Source organism: Columba livia, chromosome 23 (assembly GCF_036013475.1).
Source record: "Columba livia isolate bColLiv1 breed racing homer chromosome 23, bColLiv1.pat.W.v2, whole genome shotgun sequence".
Taxonomy (NCBI): domain Eukaryota; kingdom Metazoa; phylum Chordata; class Aves; order Columbiformes; family Columbidae; genus Columba; species Columba livia.
In genome coordinates, this window is record NC_088624.1 from 1995229 (window position 1) to 2022893 (window position 27665).

The following is a 27665-nucleotide window of genomic DNA, read 5'->3' on the forward strand; positions in this document are numbered from 1 at the left end:
GTTTTCTGCTTGACTCATGAGAAAGGGGGAAGCGGTGGAGCCAGGCTCCCCCCTTCTCCTCGGGTGCCACGGCGCTCAGCCTGGTCCCTGCCACGCTCCTGGGGCTGGGCTGTCCCTCCTGCCCCCCGGCGTGAGCGGGGTTCACAGCCGCTGTTTTGGGGGCTCCAAAATGAGTGTTTTGGGGGGAGAGGTGGCACAGAGGCCCTGGGGCGGTGCCAGGGCTTTGAGTCAGTGCCGACCGGGACAAGGCAGCCGGGAGGTGTCTCCCAGTGCGAGGACAGACGGACAGCGGGACGCGGGGCTGCTGCACACAGCGGAGCGAGGGCTGCCCTGCCGCGGCGCTCGGTGCTTGCCCAGGGGCGGCTCTTTACCGGTAGCTCGGAGCAAAGAGCAGGACCCGGCGCTCTCGGCCTTTTCAGCTCTGTCAATATTTGCCGGCGGCAGCCCCGCGCCCGGCGCTTCACCTTCCAGGAAAGGGCTGGAGCGGGAGAACGGAGTTTCCTGTAAGCGCCGATAAGGAAGGAGCGATGGTTTCTCCGCTGCAGATGGGGTGTGCAGCCAAAAAGCTGGAGCCTCATGGCTGCCCCTTCCTGGGGCTGGGACAGCGGGGGGAGGCGGGAACGGGGACCCGTTCGGGATGCCGATGGTCACAGGACAAGAACACGGGACCCGGGGGAGGAAGCGGGGTCAGCCCGGGGTGGCCAAACACCCACGGGGGAGCGGGGAGAGGCCGTGGGCTGGGGATGGCCAGGGGGATTTGCCAGGCCGAGGGGGATGCCCAGGGCTCCTGGCTCTGCCTGCGTCACTCTGCCATGTCCGTTTGTCCATCCACCCGGCTCCTCTTGCTGCTGGAAGCCCCGTCCCATTGTGGCAGCTCTGGGAGGGCTCCGGGCATGTTCCTGGGTGGCTGTGGCTCCGATTCCCTTTGTGGGAAGAGGGATGGCCGGGTCCCTGCACCACGGCGAGGGCGCAGCGTCCCAGTTGTCTCCGCAGAGCCGTGAGCGCTCATCACACCCCTGCTCGCCCTCCCGGCCCGGGACGGGGTGCTCTGAGCCCCCACCCTCTGCCAGCGGGTCCTGGTTTGGGGACAGTGCCAGGGCTGCTCCCACTGCCACCGAGCTCTGGCGCTTTCTAGGAATCGGCTCTTGCCCAAGCGGCGCTGTGGGTGCGGGAGGAAGTTGCCACCCCCGGGCAGCCGCACCCCGACACCCCCGGGGGGGCTTGTGCGATGTCACGGGGGCAGGAGGGCTGGGGGGGGCTGGTTTGCACCCCCTGGGCACTGTGGAGCCGCTGCCGGCACCTACAGTGGAACCGAGCGTGTTGTCCCATCTCCGTCCCCGTGTCCCCACGCCTCGGCCATGTGGCGCTTCCCCCTGCGCAGGCGGGAGACAGGAAAGGCAACCAGGCTGGACTCGAGCAAAAAATAGTTTATTTCCGTTTTTATCACATATATATATATCTATAAAAACCATCACGTGTTTCTCTGGGGCTCACCCAGCTGCAGCAATAAATACAGTACAAAACACACCGCTCGGCTGCGAAGTTTCCAGGACGCAAATACGGCCGCGTGGGCCGGGGGAGCTGCCGGCACAACCACGAGAGCGGGGGCTGCGCCGGGGCCGCGCCGGGCTCGGGGCAGCGGGACCGCGTTCTGCCCGGCCCAGGAGACGCAGACAAATAAGTTAAATTGCAATAAATACACTGAGTTTAGGAGGGAAGGTGTTGGGACTTCCCTGGAAAAGCCTCATCCAGCACCTCCCCTCCTTCGTCTTTACCTAATGGTTAATAAATATTAATTAATATCTCTGTGGCTAATAGAAACAACACTTGTCAGGTCTGTCCCCGCAGCCCAGGCAGGGAGATGCTGCTCTGGAGCATCTTCATCCACAGATGAAGACGGTTTCCCCTCGGCCGGGGCGGATGCTGCGGTGGTACCCGCAGCGCCCTGCACAAGCCGTTGGGGAAACTGAGGCACAGGCGGTGCCTGCGGGAGCTGCTGGGGCTCAGCCCAGCTCCCAAAACTCATAGCAGAGATACGCTTTTGTTTAAATATTAAACAAGGGTGATGCTGCGCACGGATACCCGTGCACGGGTGCCACCGCGGGGCCGGCCACCCTGCCCAGCGACCCATGGGCGGGGGAGCCTCCCCGGCTGGATAAATATTAAATAGCGATAAATATTACAAAAAGAAGCAGAAAAGCCGGGCGCTCGCGGGGTGGGACATAAATAAATAGGGTGCGGGGTGTCAGAGGCGGGCGAGGTGCCGCAGCGCCCGGTATGCCGTCTCCAGGAACCGCTGGAAGTTGGCCAGGATGAAAAAGCCGCCGACCTGGTGGTGGAAGCGGGAGGAGAAGGCGGGGAGGGGGTCCCGGTCCTCCGTGGGGAACGTCACCGTGGCCAGGCCCAGGTCCTCCACCTGCAGCCGGGCAGAAGCAGGAACATCAGCTCCGGAGCCAGAGGGACCCAGGAGTGCGGCAGCATCTTGGCACTGCCCAACGAGCTGGTGTGAGCTGGGGTGTAGAGCCCCGTGTCCCTGCTGTGTCCCCCTGTCCCTCCAGGGTTACAGAACCCCATGTCCCTTCCATGTCCCCCCAGGGATGCAGAACCCTGAGTCCCTTCGGTGTCCCCCCAGGGATGCAGAGCCCCGTGTCCCTTCCATGTCCCCCCAGGGATGCAGAGCCCTGAGTCCCTTCGGTGTCCCCCCAGGGATGCAGAACCCTGAGTCCCTTCGGTGTCCCCCCAGGGATGCAGAGCCCCGTGTCCCTTCCATGTCCCCCCAGGGATGCAGAGCCCTGAGTCCCTTCGGTGTCCCCCCAGGGACGCAGAGCCCCGTGTCCCTTCCATGTCCCTCCCAGGGATGCAGATCCCTGAGTCCCTTCAGTGTCCCTCCAGGGATGCAGAACCCTGAGTCCCTTTGGTGTTCCCCCAGGGATACAGAACCCCATGTCCCTTCCATGTCCCCCAAGGGTGCAGATCCCCATGTCCCTGCCGTGTCCCCCACAGGGGTGCAGATCCCCATGATCCCCCCAGGTGGGCAGATCCCCATGTCCCTGCCATGCCCACTCATCCCCTCAGCCCCCTGTGTCCCCCTCACCTGCTGCTGGATGTTGGAGGACAGGTTGGCTGCGTCCAGCTGCAGCGTCTCCACCAGCCCCGCGTGGCCGGGCAGCAGCTCCCGCACGGCGGCCAGGGAGCCCTGGTAGACGCGGAGCCCGTTGCGGATCTGGCTGAAACAGGCCTCCTGCGGGGAAAACGGCAGCGTTGTGGCGGGGCTCGGCACACCCGGGCGCCCCCAAGCAGTGGGGCAGCCGGTGGGGCTGAGACCGGCGGGCTCGTGGCAGGGGTGGCACTCACCGCGTGGAAGGTGCGGCTGTGACACTGCTCCAGCGGCGCCTGCGCGATGCCCAGGTCCTGCCGCACCAGCAGCAGCTCTTCCTCCTGGCACAGCTGGAACGTGTCACACTGCAGCCCATGGGGACATGGTCAGGGTGGCATGGGGACACTGACACCCCCAAATACCCCATCCCTGGGGTGCGGGACCCCCCACACGGCAGGAGAGAGGGGACGGGGTAACCTGGTTAGGTGGGGATGGGATGAGAGCAAACGTGCCCTCGGGAGGTCCCATGTGTCCCCAAGCCGCTGTCCCACAGGGCTGAGCAGCGTGGTGGGAGCCTGAGGCGCAGGGGACACCGCTGGCCGCAGCCTCGCGGTGCCGATAAGGCCGGGGAGGGGAAGGTCACCTTATCTGCGACCCCGCAGTGCCCATGGCCACCGTCCCCCCAGCCGCGGCACCCGGGGAACTCACCACCACGCGCTGCAGCGCAGCCACGTCCCCCTTGATCTTGCGGGTGAACTCGAGGTTCTTGTGCAGGAAGAGCTGGAAGTCCTGGTCCCCCGAGAGCTCAGCCAGCGGCGCCCCGTGCAGCACCCGCCACGGCGCCCACAGCAGCGCCAGCGCCAGAGCCAGCACACCTGCGGGGACAGCGGCTCAGCGTGGGGACACCACGGCCCAACCCAGGAACGGTGGCACTAGCACGGGCTGGGGAGGGGGCAGAGAGCCCCAAAAAGGGGGAGACGGGGAGAGGGACCCACGGGGCAGTGGGCTGGGGGCTCTGGGCATGCAGCTGCAGCGGGTGCAGTGGGTACTATGGGTACAATGGGTTTTGTGGGTGCTGTGGGTGCAATGGGTGCTATAGATACGTGGGTTTTATGGGTGCTCTGGGTGCAATGTGTGCTATAGGTTTGGTGGGTTTTATGGGTGCAATGGGTGCAGCAGGGGTAGTGGGTGCTAAAGGCATGGTGGGTTTTGTGGGTGCAGTGGGGGCAGCCGGGCAGTGGGTGCATGGGGCAGCGGGTACTCACGGGTGAGGCGGCACATGGTCCCCGATGCGGCGTTTCCTCCTGTCGGCAGCGCGGTCGGGCCCGGCACGGCTGGTTCCTGCCCCGGCTCTGGGCAGCCTCATCGATTGGGGCATTTATAGCGGCCGCGGGGATTCACACCGATGTGGTAACCGCACCAATTGCCTAATGATTGTCTTAATCACCAACATGCAAATCCCGGGAGCTGCGGCCGCTGCCCACACCTCGCGGCCATGGGGCTTTCCCGGGGCCGGCGATGTCCCCGGGTGCTGAGATGGGCGCACAGCGTGGCCCTGGCACCGCGGCGGGTGCCGGGACGGTGCTGGCGGTGACTCGGTGACTCATTAACCCGCTCGCAGGGCTCCCACCTCGCTGGCCAGTGCCCAGCGCCGCAGGGTCACTCACAGGTGACAGTGGCTTTTCACAGCCTCTGGGGTTGTCACCATCCCCAGCCCATGTGGACATTGTCCCCACCAGCTGCCTGAGCCCCTCAGCCCGGCGTCAGGGCAGGCAATGGGAATGGTGGTGGCACCAGATGGAGGTGGCCGAGGTGACACCCTGTCCAGGGACATGTTGCCCCTGCTCAGCACCCACGATGAGGCCAGAACCCCTCTGGCGAGGGGCCGTCCCCTCCGGCTCTTTCGGGGAAGCGGCCGCCAGCACAGCCCCGGGATTGGGGCCGTCTGGGCTGACGAGGGAATTTTGGCTTGTGCCGGTTCCCGCAAGCGCTTCTTGGGCCGGTGCCAGCTGGGCCCAATCCTGCACGGCACAGGAGGGACCCCCAGTGACCCTGGGGTGGGGCTGTGCTGGGGGGGTCTCACTCTGCACCACCAACCCCCAGCTCGGGCCGGGGTCCCATCACTGTCCTGCAGGTCATGGGGAGGGAGATGGGACAGGGACCCTTGTCCCCACGTGTCACAGAGCTCAGAGGAGCCCCAGGACCTGCTCCCCCCTCCAGCTGGGGAAGGAGCCCCTGGTGGCTGCAGCCAATCCGTAAGCACCAGCCAGGTGTTAACTCTGAAACCTAATGATGGCTTCCCCTCCCAGGACCTGGCAGCACCAAGCGATCTGCCCTCAGGCTGCAAGAAAGGATCTCGGCAGTGGAGCCTGTTTATGGGATTTTCTGGGGGAAATGCCCCCCCTGTCGGCTCTGTGTGCGTCCCTCCGGAGCTGGGGGAAGCCAGAAGGGGGGTGGCCATCAAGGGGGCTCAGCGTGACGCACTGAGCACCTGGAGCGTCGCCCTGTTCCCCGGCGCGGAGCTGCCATCTCAGCAGCTTGGTGCTTTCAGGAATTGGGGTGGGGGGACGTGAATCAGCGCCTGGTGGGGCCCAAAGCCCCCGTCAGCTTTCCAGGGAAGGAAGTGGTGGCTGGACCCGAAACCTCGTGGGTGTTGGGGTTGGGGTGGCTGAGCTGACCCAGCACAACCCCCCCGGGACAGCCCTGCCCCACCCGGGGAATGTCCTGGGTCCCCGTCCCCCACAGTTCTGCCTCATGGCTGCCCTATCTGGGCACCCCAGCCCCTTTCCAGCATCCGCCAGGACATCGGCACTTTTGGGGTGTCCCTGTGTCTGGGTTTGGCCGCTGCAGCGGAACAAAGTGGTTTTGGGGAAGGAGGATCCTGGGGGCTGGAGCAGAGGGAGCCCCGGGGCTGGTCCCCGTGTCCCCAAGCCCCCGGTTCCCCATCCTGTCACAACCGGGGTGTCACCTCCAGCACCACGGGGGGGTCATGGCAGAGAAATCAGCCCCATGCGCACCCCCAGTCACGACAAACCCACCGCAGGAACGCACCAGGCTGGTGTTGGTCGGTTTGGTTTTTTTCCAACTTTTATTTTAAAAGTCATAATTGAAGCTTAACAAAGTTTGACCCCATTATTGTTGCGAGAGCTGGGGGCACACGCGGTCCCTGCGGAGCCGCCTTTCTGCCCCCCCCCCCCACTTCTCCCCAGGAGCTCCCGAATTCATGGGCTGGTCTTGGGCTCAGCAACCACAACCAACCTTAAAAGAATGTTTGTTTATTGGGGAACGGGGTTCCCGCTGCGGGGGGGAGCGGGGCCCATGGCTGCGGGCCCAGGGACCCCCCGTGTCCCCCTCCCACAGTACAGACATGCAGATATTTATTTATAAAAGAGGCAGCTGGGGACGGGGCTGCACGGGGGGATCTGCTCAGACACCGTCTTCCCAAGGGACAAATAAAAAAATACAGCCAGGCCAGAGGGTCAAGGAAAACCGTCGTCATCATCCTCTGCCATCTCCTTTGCGAACTCCAGGTCCTGCTGCTCGCGCTCCCGGCGCTCCTGGAAGGCAAAAGGCAGAGATGGGTGGCGGTTTGGGGACAGGGGCTGTGTCCTCGGTGGCCGCAGGGAGCCAGGTGAGGTCTCACCTCTGCGGATTCCAAGTCCTTGTTGTAAGATTTGGGTGGGAACCTCATGGCCTGGAAAATAAAACAAGGGAATAAAAAGTCTGAGCTGAGCGACGTCTCAGCCCGGCCTCGATGTCCCCAAGCGCTTGGGGACGTGCCGCCCTCACCTTGACCGACATGTTGTGGATGTCGAGGCAGAACGAGATGCGCTGGTGAAACGCCAGCTGGGGCTCCCGGGTGGAGTAAATGTCGATCATTTCCTTGGACTGGACGTAGCCCTTCTCGTGGTTAATGCTGGCCTCGATCACGCCGTCCCGGATGGCCTGCAAGCCGGGGGGGACGCGGTCAGGGCCACCGCTGTCCCCGAGGGCCGAGGCAGCGGTTTGGAGTGAGAGTGGCAGCTGTGACAGGAGCGGGGGGCTCAGGACACAGCACAGAGAGGGGACTTTGGGTTCTGAGGACACTCAGAGCACCGCGGGAGGAGCCTCCACCTAAAAATTAGTGACTGCAACACTGTGGGGACTGGGCAGAGGCGAGAAATGGGGCTGAGGACAGCGCAGGACCCTGGGGGACGGGACTTCACCTTGGCCACGATGAACTCGGCGTCCTCCGGACTGTCCAGCTGCAGCTTCTGGGCGATATCGGCCAGAGAGATGCGGGAGTAGGAGAGGCTGATCATCCGGACACCTGTGGGGGGGAACGGGAGTGGAGCCCCCCGGGCCAGGCAGCCCCGGGGTCCCCAAACACCCCAGCAGTGTCCTACCCGTCTTGATGACGTTGTGCCTCAGGCGAATGATCAGGGTGTAGGTGCCGTCGGCCTGGAACTTGTCCCCAAACTGATCGAGGACTTGGTTGAATTTGGCCAGGTTCCCGGTCCTGACGGCTGAAGGAGGGAACGGGTTAATTGGGGAGGGGGCAGGAGCTGGGACACAGCGGAGGGGACAGAGGGATGTGGTGGGGGACACACAGGGCTGACCCCTGGGGCTGTTGTCCCCTCCTCTGCGGAGCCGCTGGGTGAAACCAGCCTGGCACTGGAACCAGCACAGCCTGCAGCTGTGTCCCATCAAGGGGAGGGGACAGAAACCCCCCCCGCTTCTCCCAAAAAGTGCTGGGGCATTGAGCTGGGACAGTGGGGAGGGACCGAGCGCAGATGGGGGGACCATCGTACCCTGGGTCAGGAGGAAATAGGGCATGAGCGAGCGCTTGAGGGAGGGTTGTCTGAACTGCAGCCTGTCCGGGATCTCCCCAAGCAGCAGTTCCACCACAATCAGCAGCTTGTGCACCTGCAGCAGAAAAGAAACCATGAGTCTCTGCAGGGTCCGACTCTGAGGCAGCTTCCCTGGGGATCCAGGAGGTACCAAACCCCCCAAAGTGCTTGTTCCCTGCTCACCGTCTGCTTGAAGCCGACGGCCGTGTGCTGCGGTGCCTTCCGCAGGGCATTGGTCATGGTCCTTCGCGCCTCCGAGTACTCCAGCTGGATGGCCTTGATGCGCCCTGCGGTGACATGGGGCAGAAAGTGTGTGGGATCCACCCAGATGGAGCTTCAAATCCTGTCTGCGAGCCCCATTCCCAGCTGCTCAAACGGGTTCTCTGGGGAATCGGAGCCCCCGGTGACAGGACAAGGGGAAACGGCCCCAAGTTGCGCCAGGGGAGGTTGAGGTTGGATGTGGGGAACAATTTCTTCCCCAAAGGGCTGTGGGGCATTGGAACAGGCTGCCCAGGGCAGTGCTGGAGTCACCAGCCCTGGAGGGTTGGACAGATGGACATGAGGTTCTCAGGACATGGGGCAGTGCTGGGGGTGGGGGAACAGCTGGACTCAATGATCTTGAGGGGCTTTTCCAACCAAAATGATTCTATAACGCTATGATCTTGGCCCCAGTGCCACAAGGGCCCCTCTGTGTCTCACCTGTGTAATAGAGGTACCGAGCCCACTCGTTGTTGTTGGCCTGTTCGGGAAACACGGACTTGGAGACGAGTTTTTCTGCTTGGTCGTAGAGGTTGTAGTGGAGATAGTTCCTCAGCAGCAGGTTCAGGAGGGTGGCCTGGCCGTCCGCGTCGTGGCGCAGCGTGGCCGTGCGGAGCCGGGCGTGCAGGAAGCTGCGGGAAAGGGAGAAACAACACGTCAGGGAGGGGGAAAAGAACCGCCCGGCTCAGCAGGACGCACGGGAGCAAGCGCAGGGAGATCCCACACGCGGGATTCGCTCTACCTCCTGACCACGTCGAGTTTATTCAGGAATTCGTAGATGCGGGAGTGGTAATAATAACATTTTGCCACCACCAGGTCAAGAGCCCGGCGGTTTTGGGAACTGATCTTCTGCATCAGGTCGTCGGACACTTTCTGAGCCTGCGGGAGGGGGAGAGAGGTCAGGGCAGGGGAACCGCTGCCCGGGAAGGGCAGAGAGGCTGCAGGGCTGAGCCCGGGGCCGCCTCCAAACGCGGCTGAAACATCAGGGAAAGCGTGCGGCTCCTGGATTCTCACCTCTGGGTATCGCTTGCTGTTCATCAGGTAGATGACGAGGAGCAGCTGGAGGTAGGTCTCCACTTCGGGCAGGAGAGGGGCTGAGGCCGCTTTCCCCGTCCGCGGGCGAAACTGCAGCTCGGCTTCCGTGTCCATGGACTGTGGAGAGAGAGACGTGCTGGGCTCCTTGTGTCTGCTCCTGTCCCCAACCCGTTCCAGGTAACAATGGAGCCAGCCCGGGTTGCCGGCACTACAGTCCCATCCCCGCCAAGAGCTGCAGCGACTCATCTCACACACAAGCCTGTCCCCAGTGTCCCCAAGTCCCTGCCGTTCCGGAGGCTCCTCGGTGTGGGACAGGTGTCCCCTTCCCGTACCTCCTCCAGGAAGCTGAGCAGAAAGTCCCGCACGGCGCTGTTGGAGGTGAAGAAGCCGTTGATGGCTTTGTGGAGCACGTTGGAGTTGAGGCGGCGGGAGGTGGAGGGCAGGGCCCGCAGGGCGCGCAGCACGTAGCGCGGCTCCTTCCCCGACACGGCCTTTTCCAGCTGCTTCACGTGCTCCTTGATGTCTGCGGGGCGACAAGGGACAAGGGGTCAGTTTGTGTGTCCCAGAGACCTCTGCTGAAGGACCTGCCAGGATGAAGCTGGCACTGCGACCCCCCAGGTACGAGATGCCCCATTCTGCAGCTCCTGGGTCCCTCTGTCCACCTGTGTCCATGTGTCCCCAGCACCCCCGGTGACCTGGGCTGACCCTGCTCGGACCGGGGGGCTGCAGAATTCCCCTCCGGGGCTCCCGTCCCCTCATTCTCCCCACCAGCTTAATCCTCCCCCGACAAGGTCCTACCGCAGCGTTTCTGCAGCCCCCCCGCCCCTCGGGGACCCCACTCAGAACCGCCCCCCTTCCCTCACAGCCCCACTCCCCACACTGACCCCCGTTTCTCTCCTTTTCCCCCGCAACCCCTACAACGATCCGCCCCGCCAGGGTCTCTATGCCCCCCTCACTCCTCCCGAAGGGGCCCCTCACGGAGGCTCCCCCGAGCTCCCCATGACCCCCCAAACAACACCGCCCACCTAAGTCCCCGTTACCGGGACTCCCCCCCCTCACCCTCCAACGTGATGGCGTCCAGCTCTCGCTGTGGTTGCCTCTCCCCGGACGTTTCGGTCGCCGTCGCCGCCTCCTCCTGCATCTCCACGTCGGGAGGGGCGGGCGGCGGCCCGTCCGGGGGGGCCTTGGCCTTGTCGCCGCGGCGGCGGGACGAGCCGTCCTGCTTCATGGCCGCGCCGGGCCGGCGGTGACACTGCAACAACCGCGGGGCACGCCGGGAGCCGCCAGGCGCGCCCAGCCGCCGACCGGCCTCACTCGCTAGGCCTGGAAGGTCGAGCGCCGAGCGCTCGGGTGTTTCCGTCAAACGCTCGAGTATTTCCGTCAGGCGCTCGGATATTTCCGCACGCCGCTCGGCTCTTCCCGCTAGTTTCCCGCGCATGCGCGAACGCTCCTCTCTGAGGAGAGGTGCGAGGGCGGCGGCCGCGGCGCCGGGGGTCGGTCGCCGTTCCCGTATTTGAGGGGCTCGGGCCGGGGCCGCTCTCCCCTCATCGCCGGTACGTAGTGTGGCTAAGCCCCTTGTGCTGGCGGTGCCCGCAGAGCCATCGGTCACCAGCTTGGTAAGCAGCACTATGCCTTACTGAGGGCAACCTCTCCCCTGGAGGTCCTGCCCAGGCTCTGAGTCTGAGGAGAGTCACTGAGTGACTGAAAATACTCTCCTGATTAAAAGATTACCCCTTAGAATGCCTAGTTATCTAGTAAGAAAATAATTAGCTTTATTTATAAAGTCATAATCTAAGTATTTGTTACGTTGTTTTGCAATGCTATCATTTATATCTTGCTGGTGGAGTGAGTAATTGTGTAGTGGAGGTGCAGTTTGCCAGGTGGGCATCATTAAAAGGCTCAGAGGTCCCACAGCTTTTTAATGCTGAACAGCTTACTGAGTCACACAGGTGTCACAAGTGTGGCCAGGGTAAATGAATTATTGTTGACTTATTCCTTTGTGCGTTATTGAGCGCATAAGCAGTGTGCTGGTGGTTTTTAGCATGACCAGGATCACACAAAGTGCAGCTGCCACCCTTGCATGGGCTGTGGGTTTTTCACTCTGCGTTCAGATGTGGGGAGGGAAAAAATCCATCTTTTTTTTAACTGGCTTCCATAAGGAGTTTTCTTGCCCTAACTCTGGTTTTCCTCACTCATTTTAAATCAGCGCTAAGTCTTAATAAGGAATTCCTAACCTATGTAGCAGGGTAAAATTCAGAGAGAGGGTCTGGCTTTTGCAGGAAGAGACTTTCACGTGCATTGTCAAGCGATTCCCTTGAAATGGGAGGGTGTGTGTAACCTAATCTGAGTTGCTCAGAAAGCTGAGGACGTACAGAGACACGTACAGGGCCGCGATGGCTGGGAAGGCGTTGTCCATACAGGCAGCAGATCCGTCCTTCTGGAGCTTCACTCTGCTCATCCCAACCAGGGCAATGGTTAATTCTTGTCCCTTCTCCTGTGGGAAGGAGAGCAAAGCGGGATCCACGCTGAACGGCCCTGTTGTGTCTTCTATGTCGTGCTCCAGGATGCTCTCAACCTTCACAGTAATGACAAAGAAAGAGCAAAGTCAGTATTTTAATACTCTCATCTGTGGAAGTCGTTAAGTAAATTATCTCTTTGACTTATGGAGTGCTTTACCATCTTACAGGCACGCTACGTAATCCAAATTTATATATGGGCCTTTTCACCCTAATAACACTATTGCTCATGTATTCAGTCCCCAGTTTCTTGTGAATTAGTTATGTCCAAGAAATTAAAGTTGTAGTGGTTTTGTTTGGTTGTTTTTTAAATCTGGAGCCAAAGCAGCCAGAAAATTCTGACTGCTATTTCAAGAAAAATGGGGATCAGCTGTGTCTAATGTAATATTTATCATCAACAAAGCAGTTGTTAGACACCTGAGGTATTCAGGTCTTGGGGTGATTTCTCTTGAAGTGAGTATTTTGATCCTTGCCAAGGTTGAAGTGATCATTCCTTTCCTTCTTCCCAGTGTTACCTAAAGTTGTGATGCTGCTGCCTATATCACCATCTAAATGTTGCTTTACTTAAAATAACACTCCTCCCACCCCTTCATTTTGAGCCACACGTGATTTGTGTTTGTTCTCACCAGCTTAAGCCATTGGGGCAAAATCTTCTCTTCCAAAGCCTCCAGCAACAGCACCAGCTGATCCTCTGTTAGCGCTGCAGAGTTATTATAATAAAACAGGATATTTATATAATAAACAGGATATTTATATAATAAAACAGGTTTGTACCAAAAACCCCCATCAGTGTTTCAGAGGCAGCTGACCAGATGGGGAGGGTTGACCATGAACTATCTTGCAAAGAATGCCTGTTCAGTCAAAAGTTCTTTAGATATTTTAAGCTAAATTATTAGTGCAGCCTCCCTGTGAGACAAATATGGCTGTTACTGTGGGTACCAATGGTGATAATATCAAATGTAGAGACCAAAGCAGTTGAGGGGGGAATTCAAGCCGTATCTTGTGGCAGCCTTGGGAAAAGAACTCTGGAGTTTGGACTGCTCTCTCTGTAAGGTGATCTTGCCTTCTTTCCCCACATTTTAGTTCTGATTTCAAGCCCTCTTTTCCCGGCCTGAGTGGTAATTCGGTGTGACGCTCCCGGCAGTCGCTGCTCTGCGACTCTTTTGTGCTCTCGGCATAAACCACCTTCATTCCCACAGTTTAAGAAATTAATTTACATAAATCCTCTGCAAGTGTCTCTCGCTCTGTAAGTTTTCTATATTCTGCTAGTCTTGTTGGTGGGAACAATATATTAATATGTTGGTTTTAATATATTCTGGTGCTACTGATTTAGCTGTTTAAATGGCCAGCCGTCCTTACCATCTAACGCATCCAGAGTGTAGGCGATTGCTCTTGCCAGCTCAAGGAGAAGATCCCTTGAAGAATTCTGTAAGCTGCTCAGCAGCTCTTTTAATTCTGGGCTTTCTGTTTCCAGCCCAGAACCACCAGTGTCATGAAGAACTGCTTCCATCTAGGGGGATAAGGAAAGGAAACATCAGGATTTAAGAGGAGAGATCTGCTGAGTAAAGGATTTTTGGATCACTCGTTGTGGCACAGGAGAAATAACTTCTGAGGGCAAGAGGTGCAATTCTGGATATCTCTGTATTTATAAATCCTGGCGGTAAGAAGAACTTTGCTTACTTTCTGGGTCAGCTCTTGAAAGAGGTTCCTGTCTCTCATGGCAGCCTTGATGGCTTTTAAAAATACGCCGAGCAGATCAGGAGACAGCGTGGAGAGAATTTGACAATTCTCTAGAAGTTCTACCTCCACTTCTCCTAATTTTCCTGGTGGGGAACCTGAAAATCAGAGTGTACAAATATGTCACTTGTAAACTAGGCAATCCCACGGGAAGTTCACTGGCACCCCTAAATTTAGAATTTGAACCATTTCTATGGATATTTTCAAACGAAATATGCAGATTTGAGTTGGACAGTTGTCATGTCTCAGGTAATAGGCAGTACTCGACAGTAAACACGTTGCTTCTGGTAGTTTTGTTTGTCCCGAAAGATTCTGTTTTACCCAAAGCAGGTAAAAATAGTATAAGTAATAAAATCCATTACTTACCATCAGATACAAACATTGTTCTAGTTACATATGGGAAATAGGTAAGATCTGTAGAAGGATAAAAAGGACATTGTTGACTTAAATTCCAGCTTTAAATATTTTTCTATATTTTTCTTTTACCATCTTCTGCCTGTTAATTTAAAATTCCTTATTCCTACACCTCATTCACTACCATCACGTGCCTCGTGTTGGAGTCCGTATTGGCCAATAAGCATGTTAAAATATGAGTAAATTAAAATGACGGCTTGTCGGGAAGCACAGGGGAAGCAAACAGAATGTGGGCTGTAAAATCCTGCAGCCGTTTTGTGGATCTCAGGCCCCTCCTTTTTCTACCTGCCCAACATAAGCATCTTTTACACCGGTCTTCCCGCTGAAGGGTCAGTCACCCTCTTTTCTCCCTGGCTCTTTTCATTTGAGCAGGAAAACAGAACAAAGCTCTGTCCTCTGTGCTGTTTTTCAACAGGAGTAGGTAATTTTTGGAGGCTACTTACACCACGATTCATCTGTAATCCCCAGCTGGATTGCCCTGAAGGCCAAGGTGCAGCCCTTGGGTATAGTCATGCTTTGTTTTTTCACTGTGGTGCCCTGGTCGATGAAAAATAAAAGAATCTGTTACCAGGCCTGGATGGCTTGCAGATGTTCGGGAAGGACTGATTCCAGAGGCTGAAGAGAAATCAAACCTTCACGTTAAACTTGGCGTAAAACTTGGCCATGAAGCCCCCCCCCGCCTCGGTGCGCTCCTCGTAGCTCGTCTCCTCAGAGGCTTCAATTGTTTCGTGAACCACGTATAAAACCTGCTGTGATTTCTTTAGTTGTTGAATGAAGGTGTGATTCATATCCAGCTTTCTAAAAGAGAAAAAGGATGCGATAAACCATTGCGTGACCTGGTGTGGGGTCAAAGGACGATGACCAGAGGGCACGTTCTCCCTCTGTGTCTGCTGTACCTTTTTGCTTGCAGTGCATCAAGTTCTGCTAGTGGGATGCGGTTCTTCTGCAGCGTGATGGACCACGCTTGGGACGAGGAGGCAGCTCCTGTCACCCCTGTGCTTGCACGGTCCGCAGGAACACTTAGACTCCCATCAACTCTGTCGCTGCTGCTTATTTTGAGTGTAAATTTGCTTGAATCTCTATCCCCTCCGTTGGCAAAGAGTGGCTCTGAAATAATTTGATGCATTAGCTTAAGAATTGATTACACAGGCTCAGTATGATAACTATTGTGCACACAAGAAATGTGAAACATGGTAGAGTTCACACACAAATGATTCAAATGTTTTGTCTGTGGAAATTGTAAAGAATGATAAATGTGAGCTTTACCTATGCCTTCTCTAGGCAGCAGCATGTTGTCGAGCCTGTAATGTGTCAGCTCATAGCGGGGAAATAGGTGGAATATGCTTTTTCTTTTTCTTTTCACTAGACAGAGGGGTCTGAAATATTCATGGTCTGAGAAGCTGGGAACTGGAACCAGGTTTCCTTTTGGATCCAACTGATTTACTATGGATTCGGTGAGTTTTTTAAACATCCTGCTGTGGCTGGATGAATTTTTGAACTGAACTTGTGCCTTAGGAAAGATACAAGACAAGTTAAGCAAAATGACTTTAAAGATACAAGCAGATGGTTGTAAGAAAATAACTGGTACTTTTAATTACAAAGAACTTTTAAAAACCAATAATAACCCCAAACTGCTCACATTAGTACAAGAACACACCTTTCACAGGAATTGCATATAAGGGATAATTAATGCATTGCCCTGAGATTTAAAAAGAAAAAAGATTGAGCAATTTCTTGCTGTTTTTTTTACTGCTTCAGTGTTTTTTCCTCATGCATCTCGTTGCTTAGTGGTCAGGAGCGGTTTAGCGTTGTTTTGAAAGAGAGTGTTAGAAAAATGGTTTCGTCAAAGTCTTACTGCAGGGAAGTAAAAGTGCTGAGAAGTGAATACTGGGTTGAGGGGGGAAGTTAGGAGAGCTTGTTCAATGGCAAATCTCCTCCAAAAGATATTAAAAAAGGTATCATCCCAGCACAGCTGCTTGGGTATGTCCTGCTGCTCTGCCTGTATCCCCCGCAGTGGAGAGATGGATGGCTGAGAGGCAGAAGAAAAAATCCCTGTTCATTTCCTGTTGCAGCTTGGTTTTAGTCCAGAGTTTCGATATTGCTTCTTGCTCCAGTCAGCATATGTGAGATACGATGAACTTGGATCTACAAATGCAAAAATTTCCTGTACTTACCGAGAGGTAAAAAAACGTGCAGGTCTTTTCCCTCTGCTGCACCCGACTTTATCAAGTCTGGTTGGGGAAGAGACACTGATCCCTGTTTACAGTTCAGATGAGCAGATGTGGGGGGGATATCTTCCCACAGGGGTCTAAAAAAGAGACTGACTTAGTCCGATTCTTCCAGAGAGCAGAACTCTCGCAACACAAAGGATGGTGCGTTGTTGGCGATGGAGCTGCTGATGTGAATTAGTCTTGCGTGGGGCCGTTTTAGCAGCACCTACAGGACTCATTCCCTTGGGAGACTTTAAAAAGACCTAAACACTAAACAAGAACACTCAACAGTTTGCTCCACCCCTCTTCTGTACCGAAAGCTCTTAAAAAATGTACTTGCCTGTTTGTGGAGCGAGCGGCTTCTCGTTCACGGTGGGTGGGCGATGCGCAGAGCAATCCGCTGTGAATCGGAGCGCCGTGGCCTCTTTAATGCTGCGGGGCTGGCGAAACGCGCTCTCCCCGCTTCTCTGGGCAGAAGTCCGGAAGCATCTGCTAGATTAGGGCACAAAAAAGCCTGTTGCTTGTGTAATTCTTCCTCCAAAAAGCGTCAGTCATCGACCTAAGTCACCCTCTCAAGATCTGTTACAGCGGCTGTGGACTTTAACTGCTTCTACAGATGCATCATTCCTATAAGATTTGTTTAATTTCTAGCATGGTTCTGGTTTTCATTTATACTTCTGATCTGTTAGGATGAGGAACAGTGTGTTCCGATTCCAGAGAATTTCACTAAACCTGTGAGCAAGCTAATTAGGGTGGTGCGGTGTAGGCAAAGGGACAGTGTTATGTCACTGGAGACACTTAATAATTAACTTTTATTGACGAGTGGTGCACACGCCCATTAGTTGTCAGCGGCAGAGGGTTCCTGTGCCTCACGGGTGCCGTTTCCTGCGCAGGGATCCATGCGGTGGGCTACAAGCTCTTTGCTTCACTGCAACCGGTCACTTGGTGGCCTTGGAATTGCTATATACAATTAATTTGCCACACTTGTTTAAAAGCAAAACCTGTCCGTTTAAAAATCCAATGAATCAAACAAAAGCTTTTTACATGAATACTTACTTTATTAGTTTCTCTTAGAATACTGTACAAAGGAGTAATAAAAATATTCACACTTTTTTAGAAAGTTCTCTACATGAGACTTCTGTATACACAGCAAAAAGAAGGGCTACAGGAAAAAAAAACCCTAAAACTATGTACAATGTCAGAAAGTTCCATTAAAAAAACCCAACTAATTTAAACTGATCCAAGGAGGATACATATACACAACCACTCGCATGCTTAAAAAGATATTATAGGCAATGACAAAGCAATACAAGTTGTAACGAGAAATATCAATATGTTAACAATGGTAACCAGCTGCTGTCTCCTTTTTGAGGGCCAGTACCATGCTTCTATTAAAACAAACAAAAAATTAAACATTTATTTTAAAAAATTAAGTACTCGGAAATGAAGTAGTCCCAGATTTTGGGCTTTTTATTTTTTCAAGGCTTCTTCCTGCGAAGGGCTGGACCGTATGACATCCCACGAGCTACGTTAAACAAGTCGCAAGACAGGATCCCTAAATTGGAGGCATTGGGCTGGTGGTGCTCGATTTTCTGGCTTTCCTGGTGCAGCGGCTGCCACACCGTGCAAACACACGTGTGGTCTTGTAGTGGCCTGGGAGAGGCTTTGCCCAGGACAGGATGGGACAGAGGAGCGGCTTCTTTTTCAGAAGCTTTTCTCCTTTGCCATTCACGGCAGAACAAAACAGAAAAGCATTTTAAGTACTTGCTTGCCCAGTAATTGTTCCTCAGCCACAGGTCAGAGCCCGCCTTTAATTCTCCAGGCTGCCCTAGTCACTCTAGGAGAAGTCAGTACAAGTTTGAGAGGAAAATCTGTCAAGAGCGACGTGATCAAAGTCCCATTTAAAACCAGTAACAAACACTTATCTCCTTCATGCAGGTACTTGCAGAAAGTTCTCCAGTCTAAATGAATGAACGGGCAGTTTTTGCACTGGCATTCTGGTTCTCCACGCAAAGGTGAACTTCACCCTGGATTGCTGCAAGTGCGCGTCTGAAAATCCCTCGACTTGTCCATGCCGCCCTTTTCTCAGAAACTAGTTATCTCATCAGTGTTTTGACTCTGCCCTTCAACTTGTTTGGCTCAAGATAAGCCTTTTGAGTGCCGAACTCACAACTAGATGAATTTAACAAACGCAAACGAACCAGAAGTGGTTTCAGTACGGGGTTCCAGGAGCTGCGGAGCCGTGTCTGTGACCTCCACACCGCTGTGGTGGGGACGATCAGAGATTTGCTTGGGTACCGCTCGCTCCCGTGACACTGACGGGAAGGAGCCACACGACTGGCGCACGAGGGCGGCTCGAGCAATTGCAACTGCGGTTTAATTACAATTAACTTATGGTTTCCTTTCTATGTTTGATTAATTCTGATACCTACCCTTAAGATGGGATCTTAAGGAAGACATTATCAGATGTATAATTGTTCAAGTAATTATTAATTTTATGTAGATACTTAACACACCACATTACTAACAAAATCTTCCTTCAACTCTCTCACCTCTTTCCATATTTCTCCAGCTTTCATTTATGTTTTCCTTGATTGGATTAATTACTCCGCAGCAAAAATACTATCCCTGTGTTGTAAAGAAAATAATTTGCCATGTAACGCATATCTATATAAAGTCTATTTTAATCATTTGTGTGAACAAGGTAAATCAGAAAAGCTTACTATCAGAATTAAGGCTTTGCCTAACAAGAAGTTTTTAGGCTCTAAAAACTACCTTTTGAGAAATTAATAATCCCGTTCTGTTTTACAGTTGATCTTTAATTTAACAAAACAGAATCAGGTGTCCATAGTGTCAGATAAGAGCACAAATAACATGTCCAGATCCTCAGCTGCTGTAATGCTGAGGCCGTCAGGGAACTGAAGTGCTGTACTTCGTCGAGAAGAGCTGACCCCCCCTTCCATTTATACTTCTGCTAAAAATATCAAAACTGCTTTGACTTTGTAATGTGCATATACTTAGAAATACCCAGTATATGTCTGTCTATATAGGAGTAATGCTTTTAAGCATATAGCCACTGTTGCAGAAAAAAGTTGATGTTTTTCTCTTTGTATTCTAGGAAAATAAATAACTAGTTTTCTTTCCTTTGGAGATTGACCACTGGCGTGGAAGTTGTGCCTGCGGGCAGACGTTCAGGTCTGTTAAGCCGCATCCAGCCTGCGTTACAGGTACAGCCTTCGCCGCCGCGCTGCAGCTCTGAGGGCGTCGACACTCCCCGCTCCTCAGCCCTTTCAAAGGTACTTCGCTGATTGATGAAATCTCTCTTATTTTGAAAACAATATCTATTTTTTTTAAAAAGTCATTGTCTAGTAGCTTAAAGAGTATATTCGCTTTAGGGTATATAGTACCTTATCTAAAGCAGCAGTCCTTATGTCATGGTGGTTAAGAGGTTTAACCTGTCAAGTAAATTGCACATCTGTCAAACTCCCTCGCTGGAGAACAGCACTCGGGTATCAAGCCAGACTCTTTTTTTGACCTTCTTGAAAACTTCCTTTTCACTTAAAATATTTCCGCTTCTCCAACATATTAGGTAATGATTCTCTATGCATTCCAGCGGCCCTCTGAGGTACGCTAGATGTTTCTCCCTTCTCTGCAGCAGTCTTGTAAGAAATGATTAAGTCTGAGATAGAGAAGTAAAGCGGCTTGCCTAAAATTACACATGGAGGAATACAAGATCTTGTATCCAAACCTGAAGTATCCAAACCTACACTCAGGCCATCAAAAAGAACTCGACAATATCCACTATGACCTCTAAAGCTAGAATCAGCTAATGCAGGAACAAAATATAGACTATTTAAAATGTTTATACCATTGTCAAAAGTGTGAGACAATATAAGCACTAAGACAACAAAAAAGACAGGTTTTCGTGAGTTTACAGGGGAAGCATGAGGAAAAAACACGTTTCCTCCAGCACACAACCCAAAAGAAAACCAGATTGCTTTGAACAGTGGAAAGCTATCTCGGTCAGGAAACCTAAACCTGCTTTATTCAGGTGGTAACTTTATGGGAAAAAGGCTCAATTTTGTTCCTGTATGAAATAATGTGTTATTTTCAGTGACCCACAGCATCCTTCTCTTGGTCAGTTCACTCTGCTGCTTGTGCAGAGTCACCCAGGCAGATTCGGGTAGAAGCTGAAAATAACAAGTATGATTTAGGATCTATTGACTTTTTCCCTGAACTACACGAATGGTGCTGTAGAAAAGTGAACCTCTGTCAAATTGCAGGTCCTTCCTTCCTGTACTGTTCTTAGTAAAAGACCTTCCTTTCTCAGTGCCACAAAGGATTGCAAAATAAAAATCTCTCTTTCTCTTCCCCTGCCCAAAAATGGAACTCAAACCTCGAAACAATCAAGTATTGGGAAAGTCTGGTTGTATCCCTTTGAATTTCCCCCGCATATCGCTTAAAGCACCTAGCTTCAGAAAGGGAAATCTATTTTAAAGTGCATTTACCACAGCAATAGTACCAGCACTAAAAGCTTTTCCCCTCATCCCTATTCATTCGATGTCTGGGATAGATGAAAATCTCCCCAGAATTCATCCTCGTTGTACCTTGAAGTCTCAGTGTATCTGCATCTATTTATGACGCTGGAATAAAAGACATCCAGTGTCATACGCATCCTGCTCTGCGCTAAACTCTACTCTGGAGCTTGTTTAGATTTATTGGGCATGAGGATCCAGCATGCGGTTTATGTCTATTGGATACTGCAGTTAAACAGCCGCTGTGAAATTACATCCCAGTGTGCGCAGGGGCGAAGAAACAGGAGTAGAGAGAAGGAACTTCCCCCTCTCCCCTGTTCCTCTTCCGTGCGCTCCAGCCACGCAGTTCAGTACTTGTTGATCCCAAAGATCCGGACTCCGTGAAACTGAGGCAGTTTGGGGATCAGGACGCTCATAAGGGAGATAGTGTTGATTACGAAGTGTATCCGGTCGTACTTGGTGTAAAAGCTGGTTAGAAAATACCTGGAAAGGAGAGGAACAGAGGGAGAGGGGAGACTGAATTACAGCGCTTTGCCGTTTTGTTTCCCAGGGCAGCACGTGCAGCAGGAGCCTTGATGGGTACAAACGTGTGAGGCGGCTCAGCTGCCCCGAAATACTCACAGGACAATGGGCATGATGGTCAGGAACTTGCGCGACGCCGTGAACTGCACGCCGTAGTCCATCTGCTCCCAGTGCGTCAGCAGCCGGGCCCTCCCCTGGTCCGGAGTCTCAAAGGGAGTTCCCTTCACGGTGTGTAGGAAGATGTACATGCTCTGCAGCAAACACAAACGCGTTGTGAAGCGCTCGGAGGGTTCTCTGCGCCCCTCGCCACCACAAACGTTCAGCTTCACCAACAGCGCGGCTGCGGGAGCTTGCACCGGCGCGTGGTTCCGCTAGAGGGACGTATCGCATCGTCACTGCTGCAACTCGCAGCAGCTAACGAAGCAGCGAGAGCGAGGAAGGAAGAAAAGCTGCTGGTTCAGGCTTGGCTGTTGCACCTGAGGCCTCTGGTTCAACTCCTGGGCTTAAGCCAAGAAGGTGGTTGCAAGATCACAGCCCACAGATCTCCAGGATCAGCAGATGAGTGTGGACTCGCTCTACCATGCAACAGCAATGCCCTACGCGTTCTAAAAAAGTGCTGGCAGAGCTGTGGGCAGCGAGGGTTTGTTACCGCCCTGATTGCGAGTTAACCTCTTGAAATGGAGCCCCGGTCACAGATAAACCGAGTGTTTGGCTACGTCATGTGGGGTTTTTTTAAGTATTGCCATTGCTGGTCTTTAAACTCCTTTCTGTTCCCAGGAATTGTTTAGGCTGCCAGAGAAGGGGAAGGAGCTGGATGAACAGCAGGCGCCTTGTGAACAGAACTCCAAGCAGCTCTACATGGTGACTTTTGTGGGTTTTTATTATTGCGTTTTGCCCTTCCCCCCCTCCCCGCAAGATGCAAATAACATTAGCATGAGAGTCCCCAGTACGGTTGTCTCTGGAATATTCTCAGGCTGAGACACTATTTAAAATAAAGGATATAAAATTGATTGCTGAAGTTCTGAAGCATTTTGCCCCTTAGGCCTGAGGGTGAAGGGCTGAGACATCTGCTCCTCAGCTCTCGGACCCAAACGTGCTGAGACCTGTGCAGTGGGATGGCGGAGGCGCGGAAGCGAGACATTAAACCCAGGGAACCCACGTGCCCTTGTCCCAGCACAGCACTGTGACACCCGTTCATCTGGGTACCTGATCCTTAGAAGGGGAGAAGTTGTTCCTGGACTAAGTTTTTACTTTAAGCAGAGCAAAGTTTGAGTTTTAGTCTTGTTTTCTTACCTCTGATGAGGCCGATTCAGTTTATATAAAGTGAAGGCTGTCCTGCCAGCTTCTCTGCCCTGTCACAGCTATTCCTCTGTGACAAAGGGACTTACCCAGCAGGCAAATGAATGCCGCGTCCCCTCTGAGCAGCCTCACCAGATGTTTGCTGTCTCATCTGCCTAGGCTGGATTTAAATATATGGCCTAGAGGCAAAGGTGCAGTCTGAGGGGTGGAGGTTGAGTAACTTACCCTGTGTCTTTAGAAATACAGAGAAAGGAATTGTTTTGACAAGAACCTTACTAGATTGCTCTCAGAAGAGCAGCCGGTGCTGAGAGGTGACCTCTCTGTGCCCTAGGGAGCCAAACCAGCCACGCTGTTCCCTTACCATGTTGTGAATGATGTTGGTCAGAGTCCAAACCACGGGGACGCTGAAGAAGGGGATGCTCAGGAGCACGACGTGCAGCAGCCCGATGCCGAGGATGTAGGACAGCCAGATGCCGCGGCTGTTCATGACGCGGGTGTTGGGGTTCACCTCGCTGTGCGCTGTTCCCACGTTCATGTTGGCTCTTGTGTCGAACGGGCACCCCTGGAACTAAAGCAGAGTCGGGTCAGTGCTCGGATCACGGTAAGCACCGTGGGCATGGAGCACAGCGCCGTCTGGCTGTTAAGCAACCCCGAAATCTTGTTGTTTGCTAGAGAAAAACACAAGTCTGTTGACTTCTCTGCACCTCATTGTTTTCGTTTGTAGAGCTGATGTTCCTGAGGGGAAGGTAAATCCGGGAGCGATGGAGATTTGGGAATAATGCGTTGGAAGCCTGTCTGTGACAGAAGCTACTTGTGATCTGCTGAAATGCTTTCCTGGAACCGACATGTCAAGGTTCAGTCCTGCAATTGCCTGACAAAGACTTAAACCAATACTTTTAAGCGCTTCTTAAGTCCTCATCACAGTGTTAATAGTGGAAGCACTCAGCATATGAAGCTGCTTGCATTTTTTAGAGGTGTGGCATACCTTAAACTCGGAAAAGAACACAGGTATTTGCAGAGTAAAGGCACGGCAGCTCTGTATCAGCAGATCTCCTAATTAGTTCAGCTAATTTAAGAGGGTTCTGCACGGCTCTAGAGGCTTTGCTGCTCTCCTGGTCTGGCTCATGCGTTTTGCCTTCCAATTTAAGATTACAGTCAAAGCATCAAAAAAATTCCCCCGCAGGGAAGGAATGAGATTCTTCTTGAGGAACATCAAAGTTGGAGATAACACAGAAAAGTGCATCAGGAGGATATTTTGGTGGCAAGAGCTGCAGAGGAGCTGGCTCTTCCCCTACCTGGAAAGAGCAGCTGCTGCGTAAGAGGAAAACGGATTTTGTTTTTCCTGAACAATAGCAGGAAGGCGAGGAAGCAGGGCAGTGTCATCCTCGCGGTTTGGAGTGGTGCCCTGCACCCTGCACAGGTATCGCGGTGGCTTTTTGGGCTGAGAGCGGCAGGTGTCAGACAGCTTTTAGGCTTTGTGGGAAGGCTGGAGCTCTGGTTTACCCATTTCCAAGGATTACCGGAAACAACCCAAATTAGAACTGCTGTAAAGCTTGGATATCTTTACATCGAAGTCAGAGAAGTTCTTGTGTAAACTCATCTTTATCCGTGTCCCATGGAAATGCAGTTTGATAACGCAGCCTGTCCCTGTGTGTGCGGGACCCCAAGGCGAGGGCTGTTTCCTCACATCCAGCCCGGTGGTTTCGCTGCTCTGGTTCCCACAGCTGGAAGATGCCGCTGCTGTTCTCTCTCGCAGCCTTTGGTCTCGGGAGGCGATTCCCAGCCAGATCCAACATTACACGCCACGTCTCGCTGCCAGCTGCTCGATTCCCTCGCGGAGCGCTGGGTCTGGCTTGTTTCAGGAGCTGCCGTTTCCCCCGGTTCCTGCCCAGAGTGAGGACACGAAGCCAACGCTGGACTCCGCGGCTCCCGGTGAGCAGAACAGATGCTCACCTACCTCTGCTACCCAGGTGTCGCTCAGGGACCTTCTGTCTGGAGGTTTTGGTTACCAGAAAAAAGGTTGGCAAGTCTGCAGAGCGCTTGTTGTCTCGTTGGCTACTGGATGTTCCAGAGAAAAGCCTGAAGCTTGGTCTGCAAGCAGGACTAGAGCCAGAGTTCAGCACTTCAGTCCTGGCAGCTCCATCCTTAATCTGGTGCAATTCCTAAGGGCTTTCCGAAGGAAATCTAGGGCTTGCGGGGAAGCAGAACATGGGTCAAAAAAGTCATATTGTTGCAACAACAACAAAAAGCAGCGCAAGCGGCCCTGAGGAATGCATAAACAGGAGTGCTGGCTGCCAGACAGAGGAAATAATTCTCCTAAATATTGGTAAAGACCTCGGCTGGAATAGTGTCCAGTTCTGGGAGGAGCTGGAGGGAGTCCAGGGGAGAGGAGTGAGAATGAGCAGAGGTGTAGGAAAAACACGACCTGCAAGGACAGACTGAAGGAAAATGGGGTTTGTTTAGACTAGAGAATGTTGGAGAGAGGCGTGAGGAATAATCCTCCAACATGAACAGATCGCTGTGCGGAGAAAGGAGACGAGTTGTGCACAACTGAGGCTTGGAACGGCTCACCGGTGTGGGGGGACCGATGTGGGAACGGACCGGCCAGGGAAGGCGATCACTGGTCTCACCGGAGGCTTTAAAATGAGTTTCATAAACAGTTAAAAAATAAGATTCCTCTTTGGAGTGAGAGGTTGAGCAGGTGCCCCCCTCTTTTCTTGGAATGATACCTAATTCATTCTTGCAAGAGAGGGAGAATTCAAGCGTTCGGTCCTGTGCTGAGGATAGGCCAGGACTGCGCTGGCGTTGGACGGTGTCCATGCAAAGAGAGGAAAAGTCAGAGCTGTGCGCAGAGGCAAAGGGCACGTGGCGGCGGCCGAGCTGAGCACTTTCTCTGCCCCATCCTTTTGTGTTTTGTTCCCAACTTCCCCCACCAGCTCTGGGGGGAAAGAGTCAAGTTTTGGGGCTGCAGCTGGTGTGACAGCATCTCCCCATTTCTGAGGAAGCGGGTAAAGAAAACGACACATGCAGCTTCCCACTCGCTTTCTCATCCGCCGGCTGCCGGAGGACCCGCGACCTCTGCCCGAATCCCTGGCACCAGCGCCCGGCTCCTTCGCCGCTCCTTTGCTGCTGTCCCTAGAGGAGCGTGACAGCCGCGTGTCCCCGTCCCTTTGTGCTTCAGCTGCCTGGGGATCGCACCCTGGGCCCAGCACCCCGTTGTTCGGGAGGAACAAGGACACAGGTGCTCGGTTGATCTTCCTGAGTGCTCCCAGAACGTGATTATGATCCTGCGGAGCTGATGATGGTCCCGCGGAGCCGCGATCCCATCCCTGGCAGCACCGGCCATCACCATCTCCCAAGCAAATGAATATTTTAAACCCTTCTTTGCGTGATGGCATCGGGTCCATCAAAGTGGCTGAGAGGAGAGATGGGACCCGGACGGTGCAGCTTCGCGTCTTGGATCATCGATGGACTTTAACGGGTCTGAGCCCTGGAGGGGCTGGGTTGTGGGGGCTACAGCTTTGGGGTGCAGCTCCAGACTTGGGGTGCAGCTCCAGGGCCCAGCTGGGGATCAGGAGCCGCCAGGGCTTTACCTCACTCAAATTCTTAATTTAGGGGGAAAGTCGGGACCCGCAGGGAACGCTGTGCGGGGGATCAGGGTCCCCACACAGGACCGCGGGGACCCCCCGCCCCGGGGCTTTCTGCCCCCATCCCGCAGCTGCTTTAGGATATTTACGGTGCGTTTTTCTCTCGGAGGGGCCCACACGAAGCCCCTTTCCCCACCCCCGGGCCCGGGGCTCGGCCGCCGCCTGTTCCCGGGGAGGGGGCGAGGCCTCCCCGGCCGGGCCCGCCGCTCTCGGGCCGCTCCCGCAGCCCCGGGGAAGAGTCGCCGGCCCCGGCCCCGCACTCACCGCTGCTCCGCCCGCTCGGCCCGGCCCGGCCCGGCTCGGCTCGGTTCGGCTCTCGGGGCCGGGGCTCCCTCCGCCGCGCACCCGGCTGCGCTCCCGGCGGCCCCCGCGGCCCGGCCCGCCCCGCCGCCCGGCACCACGGGAGCTGTAGTCCCGGGAGCACCCGCACCGGAGCCCGTGGCAGGGGCCGCGGTGGCCGCCGCAGGAACGGGGCCGGGGAGGCGAGGGGGGTCCTGGGCTCGGGGCCGGCGGCTCCTCTGGGCACCACGTCCCTGGGGGAGGATCCCTCATGAAAAACCCCGAGGTGCTGGAGCGAGTGGAGAGAAGGGAACGGAGCTGGTGAGGGGCTGGAGCACAAGTGTGATGGAGCGGCTGAGGGACCTGGGGGTTCAGCTGGAGAACAGGAGCTGAGGGGAGACCTTCTGATCTCTGAACTGCCTGAAAGGAGCTTGGAGCCAGGGGGGTCGGGCTCTGCTCCCCAGGAACAAGCGCCAGGAGCAGAGGAAACGGCCTCAAGTTGCGCCAGGGGAGGTTGAGGTTGGATGTGGGAACAATTTCTTCCCCAAAGGGCTGTGGGGCATTGGAACAGGCTGCCCAGGGCAGTGCTGGAGTCATCATCCCTGGAGGGCTGGACAGATGGACATGAGGTTCTCAGGACATGGGGCAGTGACAAAACTGGGTTATGGTTGGACTCGATCTTGAGGGGCTTTTCCAACCAAGATGATTCCATGCCCCCTGCCAGCCCTGAGTGGGGGGAGCAGCCCCAGGAGAGCACTCGGGGGCTGTAGCCGCCCCATTCTGCACCCTGGGGGGCTCATACCCAGCTGGGCGCTCCCACCCTGCTTGGAGAGGGTCTGGCTCCCTCCCCTGCCACCCTTCCCAGGGGAAAAGCTCAAGCAGGTGTTGTGCAAGCGACCTGGGCAGGGACACTGTGCTGCAGGACACCCGGCCAAGGTCAGGGGCTGGGAGCGCTGGATTCCTGCGCTGGATGAGCGTGGGGGAGACCATCTGGCCCGGCTTTTGTTTGCACAGCGATCAAAGCTAATCGCGTGGCGCTGCCACGGCCCCTCGGTGCGCGCAGCCATCTGTGCAGAGCTTTGTGCGCGCCGCCCGCCGCCAGCGAAGCCACTTTGTGCTGCGAACCCCCTGCCTGCAGCTGCGCCGGGGTCCTGCGCCGAGCGGAGCCCCCGGCAGCGCCGTGCACCCCGGCTGCCGCACACGCAGCGCTGCTGGTGCCGCTCGCGGCCCCCCAGCCCTCCCTGTGAAGCCCATCTGTGGGGTTTTGGTGTTGGCCCCGGGTGGGTT

General features: G+C 54.6%; 4 protein-coding genes and 1 long non-coding RNA gene across 6 annotated transcripts; 1 reads left to right on the forward strand and 4 right to left on the reverse strand.

The window, feature by feature from the left end:
- Positions 1 to 1422: 1422 nt before the first annotated feature.
- On the reverse strand, positions 1423 to 4729 carry CSF3 (colony stimulating factor 3). Its single transcript, XM_065039428.1, has 5 exons — positions 4363 to 4729; positions 3806 to 3972; positions 3355 to 3462; positions 3095 to 3241; positions 1423 to 2416 (listed from the first exon to the last, which is right to left on the reverse strand). Exons 1-5 carry the CDS (start codon positions 4376 to 4378, stop codon positions 2246 to 2248), a joined length of 609 nt encoding a protein of 202 aa, XP_064895500.1. The 5' UTR covers positions 4379 to 4729; the 3' UTR covers positions 1423 to 2245.
- Positions 4730 to 6166: 1437 nt separating this feature from the next.
- On the reverse strand, positions 6167 to 10507 carry PSMD3 (proteasome 26S subunit, non-ATPase 3). The gene is made up of 12 exons (XM_065039291.1): positions 10279 to 10507; positions 9552 to 9742; positions 9199 to 9336; positions 8927 to 9063; positions 8626 to 8816; positions 8110 to 8213; positions 7888 to 8002; positions 7483 to 7602; positions 7303 to 7406; positions 6887 to 7042; positions 6741 to 6791; positions 6167 to 6654 (listed from the first exon to the last, which is right to left on the reverse strand). Exons 1-12 carry the CDS (start codon positions 10445 to 10447, stop codon positions 6577 to 6579), a joined length of 1554 nt encoding a protein of 517 aa, XP_064895363.1. The 5' UTR covers positions 10448 to 10507; the 3' UTR covers positions 6167 to 6576.
- A 148-nt stretch (positions 10508 to 10655) lies between these two features.
- LOC110355503 (uncharacterized) lies at positions 10656 to 15362 on the forward strand. Its single transcript, XR_002408224.2, has 3 exons — positions 10656 to 10835; positions 13210 to 13395; positions 15253 to 15362. It is a non-coding gene; the product is annotated as an uncharacterized LOC110355503 (long non-coding RNA).
- GSDMA (gasdermin A) lies at positions 10970 to 17000 on the reverse strand. Of its 2 annotated transcripts, none has more exons than XM_005513762.3 (10): positions 16437 to 17000; positions 15153 to 15396; positions 14783 to 14993; positions 14519 to 14684; positions 14330 to 14423; positions 13839 to 13886; positions 13416 to 13570; positions 13095 to 13245; positions 12362 to 12435; positions 10970 to 11794 (listed from the first exon to the last, which is right to left on the reverse strand). In XM_005513762.3, the coding sequence occupies exons 2-10, from the start codon at positions 15355 to 15357 to the stop codon at positions 11558 to 11560; spliced, it is 1341 nt and encodes a 446-aa protein (XP_005513819.2). In that variant the 5' UTR covers positions 15358 to 15396; positions 16437 to 17000; the 3' UTR covers positions 10970 to 11557. The 2 variants fall into 2 exon arrangements, with proteins under 2 accessions (XP_005513819.2, XP_064895421.1); XM_065039349.1 differs by lacking the exon at positions 16437 to 17000 and adding an exon at positions 16061 to 16407.
- Positions 17001 to 17133: 133 nt separating this feature from the next.
- ORMDL3 (ORMDL sphingolipid biosynthesis regulator 3) lies at positions 17134 to 26522 on the reverse strand. Its single transcript, XM_065039400.1, has 4 exons — positions 26364 to 26522; positions 22814 to 23020; positions 21253 to 21404; positions 17134 to 21114 (listed from the first exon to the last, which is right to left on the reverse strand). Exons 2-4 carry the CDS (start codon positions 22985 to 22987, stop codon positions 20979 to 20981), a joined length of 462 nt encoding a protein of 153 aa, XP_064895472.1. The 5' UTR covers positions 22988 to 23020; positions 26364 to 26522; the 3' UTR covers positions 17134 to 20978.
- Between the last annotated feature and the right edge of the window lie 1143 nt (positions 26523 to 27665).